Source organism: Hirsutella rhossiliensis (genome assembly GCF_020360975.1).
Source record: "Hirsutella rhossiliensis strain HR02 chromosome Unknown scaffold00015, whole genome shotgun sequence".
Taxonomy (NCBI): Eukaryota; Fungi; Ascomycota; class Sordariomycetes; order Hypocreales; family Ophiocordycipitaceae; genus Hirsutella; species Hirsutella rhossiliensis.
Genome location: NW_025408681.1, coordinates 1,188,743 through 1,206,564, shown reverse-complemented (window position 1 = coordinate 1,206,564; position 17,822 = coordinate 1,188,743). Strand labels below are relative to the sequence as shown.

At 60.7% G+C, this 17,822-nt stretch overlaps 11 protein-coding genes across 11 annotated transcripts; 3 read left to right on the top strand and 8 right to left on the bottom strand.

Moving 5' to 3' along the window:
• Positions 1 to 366: 366 nt before the first annotated feature.
• On the top strand, positions 367 to 1,746 carry HRG_10335 (ftsJ-like methyltransferase domain-containing protein; the record flags this gene model as incomplete). The annotated part of the gene is made up of 3 exons (XM_044868806.1): positions 367 to 469; positions 614 to 1,382; positions 1,482 to 1,746. The coding sequence occupies 3 exons, from the start codon at positions 367 to 369 to the stop codon at positions 1,744 to 1,746; spliced, it is 1,137 nt and encodes a 378-aa protein (XP_044716161.1).
• Positions 1,747 to 1,949: 203 nt separating this feature from the next.
• HRG_10334 (acetyltransferase (GNAT) family domain-containing protein) lies at positions 1,950 to 2,631 on the bottom strand (the record flags this gene model as incomplete). Its single annotated transcript, XM_044868805.1, has 2 exons — positions 1,950 to 2,293; positions 2,391 to 2,631. The coding sequence occupies 2 exons, from the start codon at positions 2,629 to 2,631 to the stop codon at positions 1,950 to 1,952; spliced, it is 585 nt and encodes a 194-aa protein (XP_044716160.1).
• Positions 2,632 to 4,375: 1,744 nt separating this feature from the next.
• On the bottom strand, positions 4,376 to 5,062 carry HRG_10333 (uncharacterized protein; the record flags this gene model as incomplete). Its single annotated transcript, XM_044868804.1, has 1 exon — positions 4,376 to 5,062. One exon carries the CDS (start codon positions 5,060 to 5,062, stop codon positions 4,376 to 4,378), a length of 687 nt encoding a protein of 228 aa, XP_044716159.1.
• A 486-nt stretch (positions 5,063 to 5,548) lies between these two features.
• Positions 5,549 to 6,397, bottom strand: HRG_10332 (PaxU; the record flags this gene model as incomplete). Its single annotated transcript, XM_044868803.1, has 1 exon — positions 5,549 to 6,397. The coding sequence occupies one exon, from the start codon at positions 6,395 to 6,397 to the stop codon at positions 5,549 to 5,551; it is 849 nt and encodes a 282-aa protein (XP_044716158.1).
• Positions 6,398 to 7,321: 924 nt separating this feature from the next.
• On the bottom strand, positions 7,322 to 8,407 carry HRG_10331 (polysaccharide deacetylase domain-containing protein; the record flags this gene model as incomplete). Its single annotated transcript, XM_044868802.1, has 3 exons — positions 7,322 to 7,607; positions 7,659 to 8,145; positions 8,305 to 8,407. The coding sequence occupies 3 exons, from the start codon at positions 8,405 to 8,407 to the stop codon at positions 7,322 to 7,324; spliced, it is 876 nt and encodes a 291-aa protein (XP_044716157.1).
• A 340-nt stretch (positions 8,408 to 8,747) lies between these two features.
• HRG_10330 (bZIP transcription factor domain-containing protein) lies at positions 8,748 to 10,153 on the bottom strand (the record flags this gene model as incomplete). Its single annotated transcript, XM_044868801.1, has 3 exons — positions 8,748 to 9,439; positions 9,503 to 10,011; positions 10,149 to 10,153. The coding sequence occupies 3 exons, from the start codon at positions 10,151 to 10,153 to the stop codon at positions 8,748 to 8,750; spliced, it is 1,206 nt and encodes a 401-aa protein (XP_044716156.1).
• A 967-nt stretch (positions 10,154 to 11,120) lies between these two features.
• HRG_10329 (uncharacterized protein) lies at positions 11,121 to 12,092 on the bottom strand (the record flags this gene model as incomplete). Its single annotated transcript, XM_044868800.1, has 1 exon — positions 11,121 to 12,092. The coding sequence occupies one exon, from the start codon at positions 12,090 to 12,092 to the stop codon at positions 11,121 to 11,123; it is 972 nt and encodes a 323-aa protein (XP_044716155.1).
• Positions 12,093 to 12,509: 417 nt separating this feature from the next.
• Positions 12,510 to 13,669, top strand: HRG_10328 (homoserine dehydrogenase domain-containing protein; the record flags this gene model as incomplete). Its single annotated transcript, XM_044868799.1, has 2 exons — positions 12,510 to 12,546; positions 12,609 to 13,669. The coding sequence occupies 2 exons, from the start codon at positions 12,510 to 12,512 to the stop codon at positions 13,667 to 13,669; spliced, it is 1,098 nt and encodes a 365-aa protein (XP_044716154.1).
• Positions 13,670 to 13,770: 101 nt separating this feature from the next.
• Positions 13,771 to 14,098, bottom strand: HRG_10327 (uncharacterized protein; the record flags this gene model as incomplete). Its single annotated transcript, XM_044868798.1, has 2 exons — positions 13,771 to 13,962; positions 14,018 to 14,098. The coding sequence occupies 2 exons, from the start codon at positions 14,096 to 14,098 to the stop codon at positions 13,771 to 13,773; spliced, it is 273 nt and encodes a 90-aa protein (XP_044716153.1).
• A 336-nt stretch (positions 14,099 to 14,434) lies between these two features.
• Positions 14,435 to 15,362, top strand: HRG_10326 (putative methyltransferase domain-containing protein; the record flags this gene model as incomplete). Its single annotated transcript, XM_044868797.1, has 3 exons — positions 14,435 to 14,580; positions 14,640 to 14,824; positions 14,878 to 15,362. 3 exons carry the CDS (start codon positions 14,435 to 14,437, stop codon positions 15,360 to 15,362), a joined length of 816 nt encoding a protein of 271 aa, XP_044716152.1.
• A 573-nt stretch (positions 15,363 to 15,935) lies between these two features.
• On the bottom strand, positions 15,936 to 16,915 carry HRG_10325 (glutathione S-transferase II; the record flags this gene model as incomplete). Its single annotated transcript, XM_044868796.1, has 2 exons — positions 15,936 to 16,675; positions 16,861 to 16,915. The coding sequence occupies 2 exons, from the start codon at positions 16,913 to 16,915 to the stop codon at positions 15,936 to 15,938; spliced, it is 795 nt and encodes a 264-aa protein (XP_044716151.1).
• Between the last annotated feature and the right edge of the window lie 907 nt (positions 16,916 to 17,822).

Here is a 17,822-nt window from a genome sequence, read left to right as displayed (position 1 = left end):
GTTGATGGAAAATGTGGCTTCTAGACGATGGAGGATGAGCTGACAACGTGGCGATCCTCAGGGCAGTGTCAGTTTCGTACTTGGAGACGGGCTGGCAAGAGCTGTCAGACGACAAACTGGACAGGACTCGTTGGTATTGCATCTTGTTTCCTGGCGGGTATTTCAAAACAGAAATCCATCATCTTATTTGGTCAGGAGCATCACCAACGCGCCCTGTAAATCCGGCACCCGGAGCTATAGGGTAGCCCCGCCCGCGAAGCTATGAGGTTTATTCTGCCACCCCCCTCGAAAATTTAGCTCGCCGCTTCCTCCTCCAACCCCCACGACGAACCTCTCTCTCATCGTCAGCGCCCGTCGCCCGCAATAATGGGCAAGTCATCCAAGGACAAGCGCGACGCCTACTACCGGCTGGCCAAGGAGCAGGGCTGGCGCGCGCGAAGCGCGTTCAAGCTGCTGCAGCTCGACGAAGGTACCACGCTCCCTCCGTTTCCTCGGTGCCTGCTTTACCACCACACAAACATACAGAAAGCAGGTCAAAAGGAGGGAAGAAGATGGACGGAGCTGTGCGTGAAAAAAAGAAAAAAACACTGACACGCCTGTCTTTTACCCCCAGAATTCGACCTCTTCGCCAACGTCTCGCGCGTCGTCGACCTGTGCGCCGCCCCGGGGAGCTGGTCCCAGGTGCTCTCGCGCGTGCTCATCCGCGGGGAGCGCTTCGGGCGCGCCGCGTGGCAGGACCGCGAGGCCCGGCTGCGGCAGCAGATGCTCGGCATCGTCGCCGGCGGCCAAGATGCAGCGACATCGGGGGCGGCTGAGCCGCGGCGGCAGCACGACGACGAGGTGGAGCAGCAGCAGCAGCAGGCCCGCGCAGACGTCAAAATCGTCGCCATCGATCTGCAGCCCATCTCCCCCCTCGCGGGCATCACCACGCTGCGCGCAGACATCACGCACCCAGCCACGGTGCCGCTGCTGCTCTCGGCCCTGGACCCGGGGGGCTATAACACCGCCGACGCCGCCGACCAAGACGAAGCCTCCTCCTCTTCCTCGCGCCACCGCGTCGACCTCGTCCTCAGCGACGGCGCCCCCGACGTGACGGGCCTGCACGACCTCGACATCTACATCCAGTCGCAGCTCCTCTTCGCCGCCCTCAACCTGGCCCTCTGCGTCCTCAAGCCCGGCGGCAAGTTCGTCGCAAAGATCTTCCGCGGCCGCAACGTCGACGTCCTCTACGCCCAGCTCAGCATCTTCTTCGAGAGGGTCGTCGTCGCCAAGCCCCGCAGCAGCCGCGCCAGCAGCGTCGAGGCCTTCATCGTCTGCCTCAACTTTCGCCCGCCCGCCGGCTTCCGCGCGAGCCTCGAGGAGCCGCTCGGGGTGGGACGGCGGTTGGAACACTTGGCCGGGGAGAGGAAGATGCAGCTGCCCGTTGTTGCCGGGGCCGTCATGCAAAATCCATCGACAGGGGCATGGGCCTGTGAGCCCAGCCCGAATGCTGACCCAGGACATGCACCAGGAATCTCCGAAATAGAAGTATACGACGAGACGCTCGAGGAGAACGATGTCGGGACGAGAGCGAAAAGCACAAGGTGGATTGCGCCTTTTATTGCTTGTGGCGATCTATCGGCCTTTGACTCCGATGCCTCGTACCAGCTACCCAAGGACTACGTCTCGCTGGACCCCGTGCAGCCACCCATTGCTCCGCCGTACAAGCGCGCCGTCGAAATGCGAGCCGCACAGTCTAGGCGGTGAACTGATATCAATGAGGGACTGGAACGAACAAAAAGGGTCGAAAAAGAAGGCGGTCGCGCAATGTCCCACGGTCCCTGTTGAAGGACGGGGACAGGAGGAGCCAGAACAAAAGAAGCAAAAATCCATCCTCCAAATTGAATGCGCAACTATCGAGCATCCACGACTGCCAGCAGGTTGGAACGCAGTCATTTCGTCACGTCATCTCAGTGGTCCGCCGGCACGTCCTTCTTGCCGCGACCGCCCATTTCGAGCAGGACGAGCCCAGCCGAGGGCCCCTGGTCAAAGTCGACGGCGCCGAGCTCGCGCTGGTACATGCGGGCGGCGGCCTTGTCGTGGGTCATGAGGATGAGGCCGCGCAGGTTGGGCCACTCGCCGACGAGCTCCTTGAGGGCGCGCATCATCCACGAGGCGAGGCCCTTGCGCTGAAACTCTTCGAGAACGAAGACGTCGGTGAGGTAGGCAAAGGTGACGTAGTCGGTGACGATGCGGGCGAAGCCGACCATTCGGAAGTTTGGACCCTTTGTGTTGCGGGGGAGGCCCCCGTTTCCTGGGTGGGCCTTGTCAGCGGAGGACTGTGGGCCGATTCCGAGACACCAAGGAATGGGGAGAGTGGGGGAGGGCATGGAGCGAGGTCGGGGACGCACTCTTCATCTCGTCTGCCGAGTCGGGGACGGCGTAGATGCTCAGGGTGAGGCAGTTGTCGAGCATCTTTTGCATCTGCTTTGGCTCGAGCGGGTCGTTCCACCACATGAGGTCCGAGTCAAAGGCATCGTTGACGACGGCCGAGTCGAGGAAGGACTTGTCGGTGGTGAGGAGGAAGCCGTCACGGAGCCAGGAGCGCTTGTCGGCCACGGGGGGCTGTTCGAAGCTGGCGCGGGAGCCCATTTCGGAACTCTTCTGGATGGAATCGATTCGTCCCCTGAGGTTTACGGCGCAGTTGGGCCCTTTGTTCACAGGGGGGCGGTCCGGCGGTGGTAGGTGTAGAGGTCGAGCACAACGATGGAGGGAGGGACGTGCGTGATGGATGCAGCAACCATTCTCGAGGGGGCAAGGGAGGTTTTTTCCCCAAGGGAAAAAGGAGGCGGCTGTCGGGATCTGGATGTTGTGTGAGAGCGTGGTCTGGCAGTGGGAGCCAGGAGATGTGAAGGGGAGAGAAGGTGGGACGCCAGAGGGGATGAGAGGAGGAGGGTGGTGATGCTATCTCGGCGGTTTAGGTTGTCCCGGGGACAAGCAGCACGAGGCAAGGCAAGGCAAGGCAAGGCAAGGCAAGGCAAGGCAGAGCAAGAAGCAGGAGCGAGAGAGAGAGTTGTTACCTGGCTTAACCGGCTTGGCGTTTGTGCGTTTCTGGGGGGGGGCGAAGAAAGCGTCGTCACGGGGCTTCTTTGCTCGACGCAAGAGAGCGAGTCAGTCTCGGTGGCACAAAGCAAAGCCAAAGCAAAGCCAAAGCAAGGCAAGGCGACACAGGCGACGAGATGCAAAAGGCGGTCGATGTCGTCGTCGGCGTTCGGGGCGGCAGGAGGAGGAGGAGGGTACGGTATGAAGTGTATTTTTGGTACCGTACAGTCAGTCGATACGGACGTGCTTTGAGCTTCCGGCTGGTCGCAACTCGGCTACTTACGGCCTCTTACGTACTCTTGTGACCCTGTGACGCGCCCAGCTGTGCCTAGGGCGAAGGGCCAACCCCAGGAGTCGTAGGGGCGGTGGCCCGGGGCGGTGGTGGCCTGGGGGCAGAGTCAGGTGCATGTTCCTGTCTGGGGTGTGGTCGTTTTGGGTATCTGTTGTGAGAATATGCCAGGGGCAAGAGGGCCAAGGGCGCCAAGCAAGCCTCTGGACGCATGCACTGTAGATGCACGTACCGCAGGGTATTTCCCGCGGGCTTGCACGCGAGTCGTGGACGGGCACTACGTACCTACCTGGGTAGGTAGGTAGGTAGGTCCCAGGTACTGTAGGTACTCCGTACTGTACCGTAAAAACTCGTAACAGTCGGACAGCGGGGCCCCCACTAATGGCTTTTTCTATCTACCTGTGGTTTGTTTCATTGGCCCCCCCCCCGCGTCCGCCGTCCCCCGCCAAGACTGTCCGAATTTGATGAGTTCCTACGGTACGCAGTACTGCATCTCCGATTGCAAAGCCAAATGTAGATCTGTCACTCCATCTCCTCTGTCCATTCATTCACTCCGTCAAGTATTATACGAATACCGGCCCGTGGAAAAGATCCAAAAGCATAATCTAGCCATGCACCTCGGGTTGCATTTGCTCAACTTGCTCCACCCGCGCATGCGCCGTGGCTGACTGCCTGCCGCCGGGCTCCATCACGCCGCGTCCGACCATTGGCCTCCGGCTCGCAATCCGCGGCCTGCCTCTCTTGTCTCCCTTTTGTCCTCCGCTCAGCGCAATGGACTTGCACTGTACATGTAGCCAGCATGCATGTATGTATCATCTATCCAAGGCAAATGAACACGCTTCCTTGGTATTTACAGTCAATACGAGTACATGGATGCAACATGCACCTGCCCGGCCGTCTCCAGCCTCACTCCGCTCCGCCAGATGCCCCCGGGCCGTTTTGCCCACCCCAGTATTGCCAACGTCTGTCTTACACCTGGCCACCAGTGACATAGCCACGTTCCCGTTACAGCAGGCTCATGCCGGCCGCCACACCGGCCAAGAGGGCGGATCCGAGCACGGCACGCGTCGTCATCAGCCCGGCCGCAGCGCTGACGGGCGTCGAGCTGCTCGACGGCTTGGCCGCTCCGTCTCCCCGAGAGCCCGTCGACGACGCGGCCCCAGAAGACGCGGGCCCGGCGACGGCGGTGCTCTTGGTTGTCTGCACGGCCGTGAAGCCGGAGCTGGACGACGCCTCCTCCCGGGGCAGGCTCGTGGGCGCCGCCGTCGTGTGCACCACATTGGCGCTGCCGCTGGTCACCGTCACACGTGCCGCAGATGCGTGCGCCAAAGACCCAGATGCCGAGGATGCGTGCGCCGATGACGACGGTGTGTCAGTCGCCGACACATCGCTGCTGGCCGGGCTCGTGCGAGCGGCCGTCTTCACATCCAGGAAGCTCGGCGAGTACGTCTCGGTGCCGCTGTACAGGGGGCACCCGGGCACCGTCGTCTTGGGCGGTGCGCGGCCGCCTCCGCAGTCGAGAAACTCGCAAATCTCGCCCGATTCCGGCACGTACCAGATGCGCTTGTTGTAGGGAGCCATGCTCGAGGGCGCCACCACCTCGTCAGAGTAGGTGCAGCCCTGCAGGTTGGTGCGGGCGAGCGCCGAGACGGCCAGCGACAAGAGGGCCAGGGAGCGAGCGATGGCGGCCATGATGGCGTAGGTAACGACAGGAACTTGCTTCGGTAGGAAAAAGCGACGGGCGGAAGCCGGCGAGGAGGCTCGGGCAGTGAAAAGAAGAAAGCGAGCGTGTGTGACTGGTGGTGGTGGCACGGAAAAGAAGCAACGTGAGCAAGACAAGGCGAGACCGACGACGCTTATTAATAATTGAGAGAGAGAGAGAAAGAGAGAGAGAAAGAAAGAGAGAGAGAAAAGGAGTCTGTGCAAAAAGGAAAAAGGGGCAAGGGATGACGGGAAGGAACAAGCACCGAAATTGCAGCTGACGGAGCAGCCAAAAGTCTGGCTGTAAGACCGGGGGTTCGGACGAGGCATGCGCAACCAACAGCCAGTAATTAGCCAACAGCCTCTCGCTCCTCCTTTGGGGGCGCCATCTGATTCGGAAGGCGCCGGCCAAGCGCGGCCAACCCCTTGTTATGTCAATCTACCGTCTCTGTCCAACCTCTTCCAACGGCGACGCAATCACGACTCCCCTCCAGCAGCCCGTCGCCACGCTCTCCCAATGGCCGTCCAGTACTGCGCCGGGCTCTGCCGCATGTGTCCGACGTGTCCGCTCCCCTGGAACAGCTCCGCCTCGGCCTCCCAGCCGCGCTCCTTGGTCTCCGCCGCGTGCCGCTCGATGTCCTCCCACGAGATGAGCTCGTCCTCCTTGCTGTACATGTACAGCTTGCGCGCCCCCTTTGCCTCGTATCTCTCGTCGTTGACGGCTCGGCGACTCCAAGCCCCCGCGCTTTCCCGCCCCAGCATCCACCAGTACAAGCTGTGGACGCACAGGAAGACGCCCCAGATGGCCTGTGTCACTGCAGTCGGCCACGGAAACCAGCTGGCCGTGCCCATGGCCATGGCTCGTGACCAGCGCATCACGTTGGACGGCGTCAGGTCCGTGCTGCCGGGCGTCGAGTCCATGATGAGCAGCTGATGCGGGAGCGCCTCGTTGTTCCTCAGCCGGTAGGCGTGCAGCGTGGCGGCGTAGTTGGCGGCTCCGGTATTCGACATGGCGTGGACCAGCGCGGAATCCTCGTCGCCCATGGCCTCTACCACGGGCACCATGTACTCGGAGCGTTGCCGCAGGTCCGAGAACATGCCCTTGATGATGGGCGACAGCACCACCACCTGCTTGGCGTGGGGGAACAGTCGGCGATAGCCATCGGCGTATTTGGCCACGTGCCTGCCTTGGCCGTCGCCCCAGCCGTAGATTATCACGGTGTCGGGATCGCTCGTAGATGGCTTTACATCGACGCTGCCTGGGCGCACAAACACCTGGTCCGAGAGGGCGCTGAATCCCGGGATCGCGGGTGACTTGGCGGCCATGGCGATCTTCGAGAATAGGGATCAGGCGACAGGTTTCAGGCTCCGGCAATGTAGGGCGGTCAACTGGAAGGTGATGGGGGTCCTCTGTAACGAGGGTGTAAAGGAATTGAAAATCAACAAGGCAAGGAAACGGCCGAGGCCAGTGGTATAAATGGGCTCATTGTGCGCCACCATTGTTGGCCTCGACGGTGGGGACGTCTGGAGGGCGCCCTAGCACCGTCACGAATAGCGACATTACGATGGTTTGGAGCAAACGTGGCTGACTCGCGGCCGGCCGCGTCGGTCCAGCAGCAAGGCACAGCCCTGAAGTTTGTCTGGTCGGTGGCCCGGAAACTCTGTTGATGAAGGAGCCCGCGCGGCTGTCGAGGGCGGTGCCGTCGACGACAGCGGAGCCGTGCCGAGGTAAACACGGAGCCGACAGCTAGGGACTGGAGCCGGTGCAGGACCCAACAAGACATGAACAACTCCGATCCCTGCCAGAGGGCGTGTGCCAAGGAGGCGAATGCGCAATTTTTGACGACAGGCGCATGAATATGTATACGCTCACGTACGCTATCCTCAACAAAGTCGGGGCTCGGGGACGTCGGTGTTTTCTTGAATCCCCTTGTCTCCCCTCCCCTTTTTTTGGGTTTGGCTATGCTGCTGGTCACGATTCAGCTTCCTCGCAGCCAACCAAGCTATTCGTCTTGGGCAAGATTTTCCCATGTAAGAAGTTGAGTTGAGTTGCCCGTCTGGACATGTTTCCCCCCCGTACCGGGCCAGTGGACAGAGTGAGAGACACAATGGAACCGCAAGTGAGCAGACTGAGAGAGTATGGACACCCCGGAGAGGATAGAGAGAGTGGGCGCACGCAAGAAAGAGAGGAAGACACACACATAGAGAGAGGACACAGGAGTGAGTATAAAGGAGAGAGAGAGGGGGGCGTCATTTCTTCACCCAGGCCCCGGGAGCAGCCGGCATCAAGGCCCCCTCGGGCGGCGGATTGTCGCGGCGAAACTCGTCGGCCACCTGGCCCATGGTGCCGAAGCGCACGCCCTCGTGGGCGGCAAAGTACTCGATGAGGCGCTCGTGCATGAGCAGCGCGTGCGGGCGGCCGCTGACGTCCGGGTGCAGCGTCAGCGGCAAGACGAAGCGGTCCAGCTCGCGGTACAGGTAGTCGAAGTGGTCGCGCCACGTGTCCTCGACGTCGCGCGCGTTGACGAAGCCGTGGCTGTTGGGCGCGCTCTTGACGAACAGCAGCGGCGGGAGGTCGTCGAGGCACCAGTTGGCCGGCACCTCGACGATGCCCGTGGGCACGCCGCGGTCCAGCGGCCGCATCCACGTGTGCGCCGGCTGCGCGTAGTCGATCTTGGTCCAGCGCGTGTCCGTCGGCAGGTAGTACGGCTGCGAGTCGTCGTGGCTCATGGAATGGTCGTAGTCGATGCCGTACTCGAGCAGCAGCCGCGTGCCCTCGGCGCTCGCCTCCCACCACGGCGCCACGATGCCGCGCGGCGGCCGGCCCCCCGCAAACGCCGTCAGCAGCCGCCACGAGTGCTCCAGCACGTCGCGCTGCTGCCGCGCATCCATGTCCGTCGGGTTCTCGTGCGAGTAGCCGTGCAGCCCGAGCTCGTGCCCGGCGTCGCGCACCGCCGCCATCTCCTCGGGGAAGCTCTCGAGGCTGTGGCCCGGCACGAACCACGTCGCCTTGATGTCGTACTTGGCAAAGAGCTTGAGCAGCCGCCGCGTGCCCACGGTGCCCGCAAAGATGCCTGCCCCGACGGCCGCCCGCTCCGTCGAGTCGGGCCGCCTCTCGTCAGAAAATAGGGTAGCGAAAGGGGACACGGGGGGGGGGGGTTGGAGGGGAGGAGAGAGAAGAGAAGAGAGGAGAGAGGGGAGACAAAAAGAGAGAAAGAGAGACGGGGGAGAACCTCTGCTAATGTCGTGGGACGAGTCTTGCCCGCCGTACGAGCCAAGCCACCCAGCGACGGCGTCCACATCCACCCCATAGCTGATGAGAACGTCCTTGCCCATGATCAAGAAACTCCAAGCGTTGCTGTCAAAGGGTGCAGTCGCCCCGTCGGCAACAATCCACGGCTATCTCCTCTTTAACGTCACCTCCGCACAAACGAGGGGGCGCGGGTCGGCATTCGCTGTTGGAGTCGGACAAGTCTAACCGAGTACGACGGCAGTGGCAGACCCGATGACGACACACGCGATGGACAACGGAATCATGACAATCAAAACAGTACAGTAATCTCTATTGCAGAGTTTGGTCAAAACTAATAACACACTGCGCAAAGCATGTGCTGCACACGGCAGACCCTTGTATCAACAGGTGATGGTAAAGGAGAGAAACAAAACAACTTTTCCCCTACTGCGCATCCGTTTGCGACAAAGCAATGCGCTTCCAATGGTCGCGCTCCGCCTCTAATTTTGCAATACGCTCCTCCAGATCCTCGAAGCGTTGAGCCTTGCGCTCACGCGACTTTCGCGCCGCAAGAGTGTTGCGCGCCCGCTTCATGGCCACGGTATCGTTGGGATCCTCGACAATGATGGGCGGCAAAGGCTTGTCTCGCTTGCGCGCATTGACACCAGAGACAGAAGAGTGGCGAGCGCTACCCGTGGGCGAGCTGTCTGACTTCTTGCGTCCGCTGGTAGATGTGCGTTGCGTTGAGTCCTCGAGATCATCCGACTTGTTGGCGGGAGAGTTGTCCAGGCTTCGCGCCTGTTCGGCACCACTGCTGGAGTCGGGCGGGAATAGAGGATACCAGGGATCTGCCGAGCCGTCAAACTCAACGCCGTCGAAGCTAGGCGAGACGTCGAAGCTGTCAAACTCGGGAGACTCGTTGTAGATGGAGGGCGAAGTCAAAGACGTGAGGGCGGTCGAGTTCGGCGCTGACATAAACGGTTCTTGCACGAGGAGATCTTGCGGCGAGACAGTACCCAAATTGGATGTTGAGCTCGAGGTGCTGCTGGTGAATTCCATGGCAGACGGAATAGCCGGGGAAGAGAAGCCCGTCGAGGCCCCGCCCTCGAAGGCGGTGAATTCATCCAGGTCGACGTCTTGAGGGCACGGATTAGCAAGGGTCAGAGCCAAGGCAGCGTCCCAGGCGAGCGGAGACAAACCTGCAGCGTTCATCATCTTGGCGATTTCGAAGATATCAGTGCCGGGATTTTGGTTGAAGAGCGGCACGGGAGGCCTGGACGTGAGACGATTCTGGTTCAAGGAGACGGTCGATGAAGGGGCCGAAGAGGCGTAAAACTGGTGATGGGCAAAGTTGCGTACTGGCGACAGAGATTGATTTCCGATACCCTGGAGCTGGGCCACTCGTTGGTTCTGGACAGCGGGTGAAATGGGCTTCTCCCGGCGGTTGTGGTACGAATGACGGCGCTGGCTGCTGGACAGCGACACGGCAGGCCGATTAAGGGACGCAGGTTGTTGATGAGGGCTGTCGAACAGAACAAAGTCCTGCTGCGAGCTGTCCAGGTCGGGAGTCTGAAGGGGGTGCGCGGATGGTGCCGGCAGGGCAGAAGCTGATTTGGGAAGCCATGTTGATTGGGAATCCGTGGTGAAGACCGTAAAGTCTTGGGCCGAAATGTTGGCGGTTGAGTGGGGAGGAGAGCTTGAGCTGATGCTGATCAAAGCAGAGCCAAAGTCCAAATCGACCGGGTGGTGATAGGGGGGTTGAGGGGAGAAGGTTGGATAGTTGACAAAATCTGGAGACGGAATCTTGGCGGATTAAGGAGCACACTCGGGGAGAAATGGATTTACAGCATCTTGGTGGCCGCCTGAGGCGTGACGGCTGAGAGAAGGTCTTCTGGATGCTGGGGGGATGAGGAGGAGAGAGAGAGTGAAAGCGTGCTGTGGAAATTTGGGCCGTTTTGTAATCTCTAGGCAGCCAAACTTTTGTCCCTGCGCGGTGCAGGTGGTCGGGGGTAAGCGGTACAAGGCTAGACATGTGAAGGACTTAGCGCAGTAGCACAACATCGAAGGTATTAGGTGTGCTGACGGTAGGCCGCTAATAGCATCTCAAGTAGCACCGCGCCCTTGCGCTCGCAGTGGAGCCTGGCCGGTGACTCACACTTTGCGCGGTAACCTGTTTGGGACTGGCCGCTCACTCTGCTGCAAAAAGGCCTGCAGCTCCACAGCCCCAGGGCGCAATTGAAGCCTGCACGGGGCCCTTACTGTGCCGGGGCGATTTCGCTGCACTGTACTGCACTGTACTGTAATGCGCTGCGCTGTAACTGTATTCGCACGCGTACGCGCAATCTTCTCTCGCGTCTACTGGTGTTTATTGCTCAATCGACGACGCGTTGCAGAAGCACATGGGCCAGGCACTTGGATGCTACCGACATGGCGGGATTCCGACAGAGCAACCGTCGCCGCACTCCCCCGGTCTCGTGCGACACGAGGGACGGGGCAGGCTGTGGTTGGTCGAGCCATCTCGTATCAGCCCCAGCCCCAGTCCTCGCTAATATCTCTCCCCCCGCTGCGCGCGAGCCATGCCTCAGTGCAGCATGGAGACTGGAGATGAAAGAGCGGATTTGTTTCATAATTATTATTTTTTTGGCCAGAGTTTTGGCGGCGTTTATCATTACTCTCTCTCGCTTCTCCATGCACAGTACGGAGAGACGACGGCTCCAAAGTCTAGAGAGGGCTCGTGTTGGCCGTGTCGCTGTCCGGCTTGCTGCAGCACACGAAACAGATGCCACCAATGCTTACCTGCGCCAAGCAAGTCCTGCACTACTCCGTCAGCCCGTCCAGAAAGCTGTCTGCCTGGTGCCGCGCTCGCCGCGCCCCCATTTCTCTCCGGCGCTGCTCAATCTGCCGCTTGCGCAACTGCTTTTCCTCCTCGCGCGCCTTGAGCGCCCGCACCGTCCGCTCCCTTTCCTCCTGGAGCGACTTCATCTGCGCAACCCGCTCCTCCTCGACCTTGCTGAACTTGAAGAAGCCCACGCCTCTGTCCCGAATCTCCGCGTCGGGGTCGTAGTGGGTCGGTGCCGGCGGCGTCTCGCTTCGGTCGCGCTTACGCGCCAGCGCCTCCATCTGCTCCGGAGCCTCGGGTTTGAAGGCCATGGACTGGATAGTGTTTCCGTAGATGAGATTGCCCGGCGCCGAGGGCCGCGCTGACATGAGTTCCAGCTCCTCGGCTCCCAGCAGGGCTCGGCGCGCCCTCCGCTCCATCTTCTCCTTGTCGGCCCTGGTGCCCTGTCGCCGCCGGCCAAACTCGTCATCCCACTCAATCACCTCCTTATCGTTGTCGCCGTCGTCCTCGTCGGAGCTGCTGTCCGAGGCCGAGAGGGCGCCCTCTTTGCCCTCGGCCCATTTCCGATCAAAGTCGACCAGCGGCTCTACTTCGTTTTCCTTGGGCACGTAATCGCCGCGTTTCATGGCAGCGTAAAGCCGGGCCTTGTTCTTCATCTTCCGCCTCGCGCGGGCGAGCTCCTGCGCCTCCTCCTCCGTTCCCGCCACGTCTCTGAGCACCAGCTTGGAGCCGGCGCCTTGCGAATTTGCGGGTCTGCTGCTGCGGAAAATGTCCTGCTTGGACCCCTTGGACCCCTTGGAGGGCCGAGGTCGCGACGTCGGGTCCTGCGTGGCTGCAATTGAGAGAAGCGATGTTAGTTGGGCGGCAAAGTCCATGGAAGTTGACATGATTTTGCCTCGTATCTGCTTCTTGGCTGGCCGCTGGCCGTACAAGTTGGAATCCTGCGGCATCCTGTAGCGATCTTTTCGAGCTGGATGGCGACGATTTCGGCGGTTTCGGCGGTTTCGGCGTGCGCCCGCGGTCCAGGACGAGCTGGCTGTCTGCAGCCGCCAGATAAGCAACTCTTGAATGTAGCGCGCCTCAAAGTGTGCTTCTTTCAAACTTCATGTTTCCGCGATGGGCTTTCTCGAGTTTCTTCGCGACAAGTTGTAGGTGGCGAGTCTCAAGGGTGCCGGGTGCCATGGTCAAGAAAGCCACAAGGTGGAGCCGGCAAGCAAGCCACACGGGCGCTCGAGCCATCAGCCCCTCAGCCCCTCCGCCCCTCCACAGACTTCAGCGTCACAGCTTCCCCGCCATGATCGGCCACGCGCGAAAAGAAAATCAATTCCCTCGACAGCATTCTCTCTCGCAAGGACAGGCAAAGAAACATGGCCACTAAGAACCAAGTCTACATTGCCGTCATTGGTCAGCTACTTGCCATCGTCCCCCATCAGCAGTCAATGCTAACCAGTCCTTGACCAATGCAGGCGCCGGCGGTGTTGGCAAATGCTTCCTCTCCCAGCTGCGAGGCCTCGCTGCCCGAAAGCCGTCCCCCAAGCTAAACCTCTGCTACGTCTCCACCAGCCGCAAGGCGCTCTACAATGACGATTACAGCGAAGTCAACATGGACGGCGTCGCCGAGGCCCTGGCCGCCTCGTCAAAACCCCCCCCTGCCCTTTCCAAGGTCATCGACTACCTCGCGGCCGCACCCGCCAAGGCGGTCCTGGTCGACAACACCAGCTCGCAAGATGTCGCCGAGCTGTACCCTCTCGCCCTCAGCCGCGGCGTGAGCATTGTCACGCCCAACAAGAAGGCCTTCTCCGGCTCCTACCAGCTGTGGCAAGACATTTTCACCGCGGCCGCGACCTCGGGCGCAAAGGTCTACCACGAGTCATCGGTCGGCGCGGGCCTGCCCGTCATCTCCACGCTCAAGGACCTGGTCGAGACTGGCGACAAGGTCACCAAGATCGAGGGCGTCTTTAGCGGCACCATGTCCTTCCTCTTCAACTCGTTTGCGCCCACCTCGGGACAGGGGGGCTCGTGGTCCGACGAGGTCAAAAAGGCCAAGTCGCTTGGCTACACCGAGCCGGATCCGCGAGACGACCTCAACGGGCTTGATGTCGCACGGAAGCTGACCATCTTGGCGCGCCTCGTCGGGCTCCCGGTCGAGTCTCCGACGGCCTTTCCCGTGCAGAGCCTGATCCCCAAGGAGCTCGAGTCAAGCAGCAGCGGCGACGAGTTCCTTGAGAAGCTTCCGGCCTTTGACCAGCAGATGGAGGAGACCAAGGCCACGGCGCAAAAGGCCGGCAAGGTGGTGCGGTTTGTTGGTAGCATTGACGTGGCGGCCAACAAGGTCAAGGTGGGATTGGAAATGTTCGATCTGACGCATCCGATCGCCGCGCTCAAGGGGAGCGACAACATCATCAGCTTCTACACGGAGAGATATGGGAGCAATCCGCTGATTGTGCAAGGCGCGGGAGCTGGCGGAGAGGTGACGGCCATGGGTGTGACGGGAGATTTGCTCAAGGTGGTTGCCCAGATTTCATAGGATGCTCGCTTAATCCAATGAATCAATGACGGAAGGAAAAAACACGGGTATTTCTTGCATCGGTGGCGGCGCTCGTGACGGGTTTCGGAGGGATGCGTTCATCACTCGCGTGAGCTTTGGTCTCGAGCGTCCTTGGACGTTGAGGTGGCCGAGGAGTCGCTGGGCACAGGTGTCGATGCGCCTTGGCGTTCCGGGGCCGAGAACAGATTACTCCATTGCCTCCATATCCAGAGGAACAAGTCGTATCCGACGCAGAAGAAGAGGGGCAGGATGATGACGGTCCCCAATGCGAGCTGGGTGGAGGTTAGCTTGGCGCCCAGGCAGAGGTGCTTGGTCCGTCGGGCTTACACAGATGACAGAGATGGCGCGGACCAGCAGGGACGACAACAGATCCATGGCGGCCCACGACGATGCAGCCTCGACGGCCATGGCGGAAGATGGACAAAGCAGTGGCTGCGGGTGAACTGCTGCAAAGGGCCTTTAGTCCAAGGGCTCGGAGCTTGGGGCGGGGGGAGGTTTCCATATTTTAAGTACCAAGTTAGAGGAGAGAGAGAGAGAGAGAGAGGGCGAGCCGCGGTTGGTTGGCTGCTTGGTCCGAGCCAGCGGCGGCAACTACAGGCTTGTGAAGCTCTAGCTCACCGCCTTCTCCATTCGTACCCTTTCCCCCTCCAGCAGCATCTCAACTTTCGCACCCTCGACACCGATCCGACGACAAGATCTTTTCCCTCATCGGCGTCGCATAGACTCGGCCGGAGTCGCAGCAAAATGACCAAGACCACGGCGAATAAGCGGGCTCACCGCGAAAACCACCATGCGCGCAAAGGCCAAGGCGCAGTCGCCAAGCTGCCTCGCAAGAAATTTTACCGCCAGCGCGCACATGCGAACCCGTTTTCCGATCACGCCCTCGTTTAGTACGTCGCATTCCTGCGTTCATGGCTCGCGGGAGAACCCTATTGACTGTTGTCCCCAGCCCCCAGTCGCCCTCTGCCATGGACTGGTCGACATTTTATCCCACCTTTGTGGACAAGGAGGCGCCTGAGGATTCTGCCGACCCGCCGCGGCTGCGGCAAGACGTCGAGGTCGTCGACATTGGGTGCGGGTTTGGAGGCCTGCTCGTTGCGCTGGCGCCCCTCATGCCGGAGACGCTGATGCTGGGTGCGTTTGGATGGGCAGATGCCAATTTGTGCGCCCTGGTCTGACTGTCGCAGGCATGGAGATTCGAACCGCCGTCACCGAATTCGTCCAGGAGCGGATATGGGCCCTACGAGAACAAAACAAGGGGCAGCTATACCAAAACGCAGCCTGCCTGCGCGCCAACTCGATGAAGTTCCTGCCCAACTTCTTCAAAAAGGGCCAGCTGAGCAAGGTCTTCATTTGCTTCCCGGACCCGCACTTCAAGGCGCGCAAACACAAGGCGCGCATCGTCTCGACGACGCTCAACTCTGAGTATGCATTCGTCCTGCGGCCCGGCGGCATCGTGTACACGATTACCGACGTCGAGGCGCTGCACGAATGGATGGTGTACCATTTTGACGCGCACCCTGCGTTCTCGCGTGTGCCCCGGGAGGAAGAGCAGGCCGACGAGTGCGTCGAAGTCATGATGCGCGAGACGGAGGAGGGCAAGAAGGTGGAGAGGAACAAGGGGCCAAAGTTTGTGGCCCTATTCCGACGCCTGGAGGACCCTGCGTGGTGAATCCAAGATGGGACCGGTTTGAAAATTACTGCGGCGTCGACGGGCCGGACCCTGCATATGCCTCGGTTACGACGATTTTGGCGTCTTCGGGCATGGGGTGGACAAGGTGCAGGCCGCTGTCTTAGCGGCCAAGGACAACGGCCAAAGATGTCGGCCAAGGATATCGGCTTCTGGATCAGGAGTCTTTTTTTTTTTTTTGCGATGCTCGACAGCTCAACCGGGTGCCACTTCCTGGTTACTGAGGACACGAATGAGCACGCAAACCGACGCAAGGATGGCGATCAGCACCGCGGCGGGCAATGTCTCGTACAGTGACGTGGTGCACAGTCGGGATAGGAAAAGAAGGCATCAGCAGCAAGCTGGATTGGCAGCCCTGCGTGATAAATGGAGAGAATGTCTGTGATTCTTGATGCTACCGACTAATTCGTCACCTAGATAGCCCGAAGCCTCGGGAAGTCATCCGACTAAGCTCCTTGTTTCCCAATCTTTCACGCCGGAGCGTTGAGCGGGAACAGGAAGCGCAGCTCGGTGGATGCAAGCTTGAGGTCAAAGGGAGACCCGTTACGAGCCGCGTTACGGAGACGTGTACTTGTAGCCATACTGCTCCTTGGCCTGGTCGACGAGCTTCTTGAGCTCCTGGGACTTGGCGGCAGCCTCGCCCTCGTCGGTCTTGAGGGCCGAGATGCTGGAGGGCGAGGGCACGGCAAAGCCGCGCTGGACGGCCGGGCGGTCCCGACAGCGGCGCAGCCAGGCGTGGACGGCGGGGAACTGGGCGACGGAGACGGTGGTCAGGGGCAAGAAGTCGACCCAGCCGAGCAGGGCAATGTCGGCGATGGTGTACCTGCCGCGGCCCGGGCCGACGACGTAGTCCCGGTCGGCGAGGCGGGCGTCGAGGATGCCGTAGAGGCGCTCCGTCTCACCGACGTAGCGCTGCATGGCATAGGGGATCTTTTCCTTGGCGGCGCGGACGAAGTGGTTCGCCTGGCCCTGCATCGGGGCGAGTCCTCCATGCTGCCATGCGATCCAGCTCTCGGCGCGGGTGTAGTCGTCGTCGTCCGGGGCGAAGCTGAAGCGGTGGTCCCGGTCGTAGCGGCGGGTCAGGTAGGACAGGATGGCGGCGCCCTCGAAGACGGCCAGGCCGGCGTTGTCATGGTCGACGATGGCGGGAATGCGGCCGTTGGGATTGATGGCGGTGAACCAGGGCTCCTTCTGGACGTTTTGGCCGATGTTGATGGCTTGGGCGGTGTATTGCAGGCCGTAGGCGTCCTTGAGCTCCTCGAGCAGGATGCTGGCCTTGAAGCCGTTGGGGGTGCCTGGGCCATTGGTTGGTCAGTCAGTCAGGACGGTCTTTATTTTCGGCCCTCCGAGGCATCTTGTCTGTATAAGCGTCGTGATACGAGGTCGGACATGATGGTGACACCAAGTGTCGTGTGTGTGCCGGGGGGGCTTCGGTGGGACGGGAGGACAAAGGATAGAGGGGGTGATGACGACGACGCACCCCAGGTGAGCAGCTCGATGCCCTTGGAGGCAACAAGGCCGGTAGGGCGAGACATGGACGGCGTTTGGTTAGCGGCAGAGGCAGTGAGGACGAGGTCTGGTGCTGGTTGAGGAGGGCTCTCGCGAGGCAGACGGGGAAGGTGAAGCAAAGATTCAGTATTCCATCATTGACCAGTGCTCTCTGCAAAAACGGCCATTGGTATTCTCCAGTTATACTACGCGGTACGGAGAAGGCTGTGGGCTGTTATAACGCCAAGACTACTGAACCTTGATGCCGATTCCGTCATGGAACGATGGAACCCCATCCGCCGTCGGTTTATAAGCAGCAGCAGCAGCAGCAGCAACTCATCCGTCCACCCGCCGAAGCAGCCGCCCTCTCTCCTCGTGCAGCAGCAGCAGCAGCAGGCCGAACGGATTTCCAATCACCATGTAATTACTGTACATGCTTGCATGGCGCTGTTTGACGAATCCTCCTCCTCCTCCTCCTCCTCGTCCCCCAGAGGCATAAACAACAAGGGGGGCCTATTCGATAAGTTTCAAGGTGACTGACTGACTGACTGACTGACTGGGCCGGGCAGGGGGGGGATTTGGGTATTTGTCAGCGCCTTAAAATGGTTTCGAAACGTGGTTTGGCGTTGCACTGCAGTCTGCCATGATCACGATCCACGACCGGGGTGAGGGAGAAGGCCGGGGGGGGGGGGCTGGTTTTCCGCCAGCCAGCCAACCTATTCTCGGTCCCAGGCACTCGAACGGTCCCGGGTAGTCTGTTATCCGTGGTAATAAATAACCGCAACGGGCGTGCCAGGAGCCGAGACGATGAGGAATCATGGCCCGCCCCTGCCGGTGTCGACGACGACGACGCCAGGCCGCCGGTTGGTCGGCGGTTTTTCTTTTTTGTTCTTTTTGGCATGGGAAAAAAGGGGTCATCATTCATGGTGATTTGTCCTCCTAAAAATATCCTCG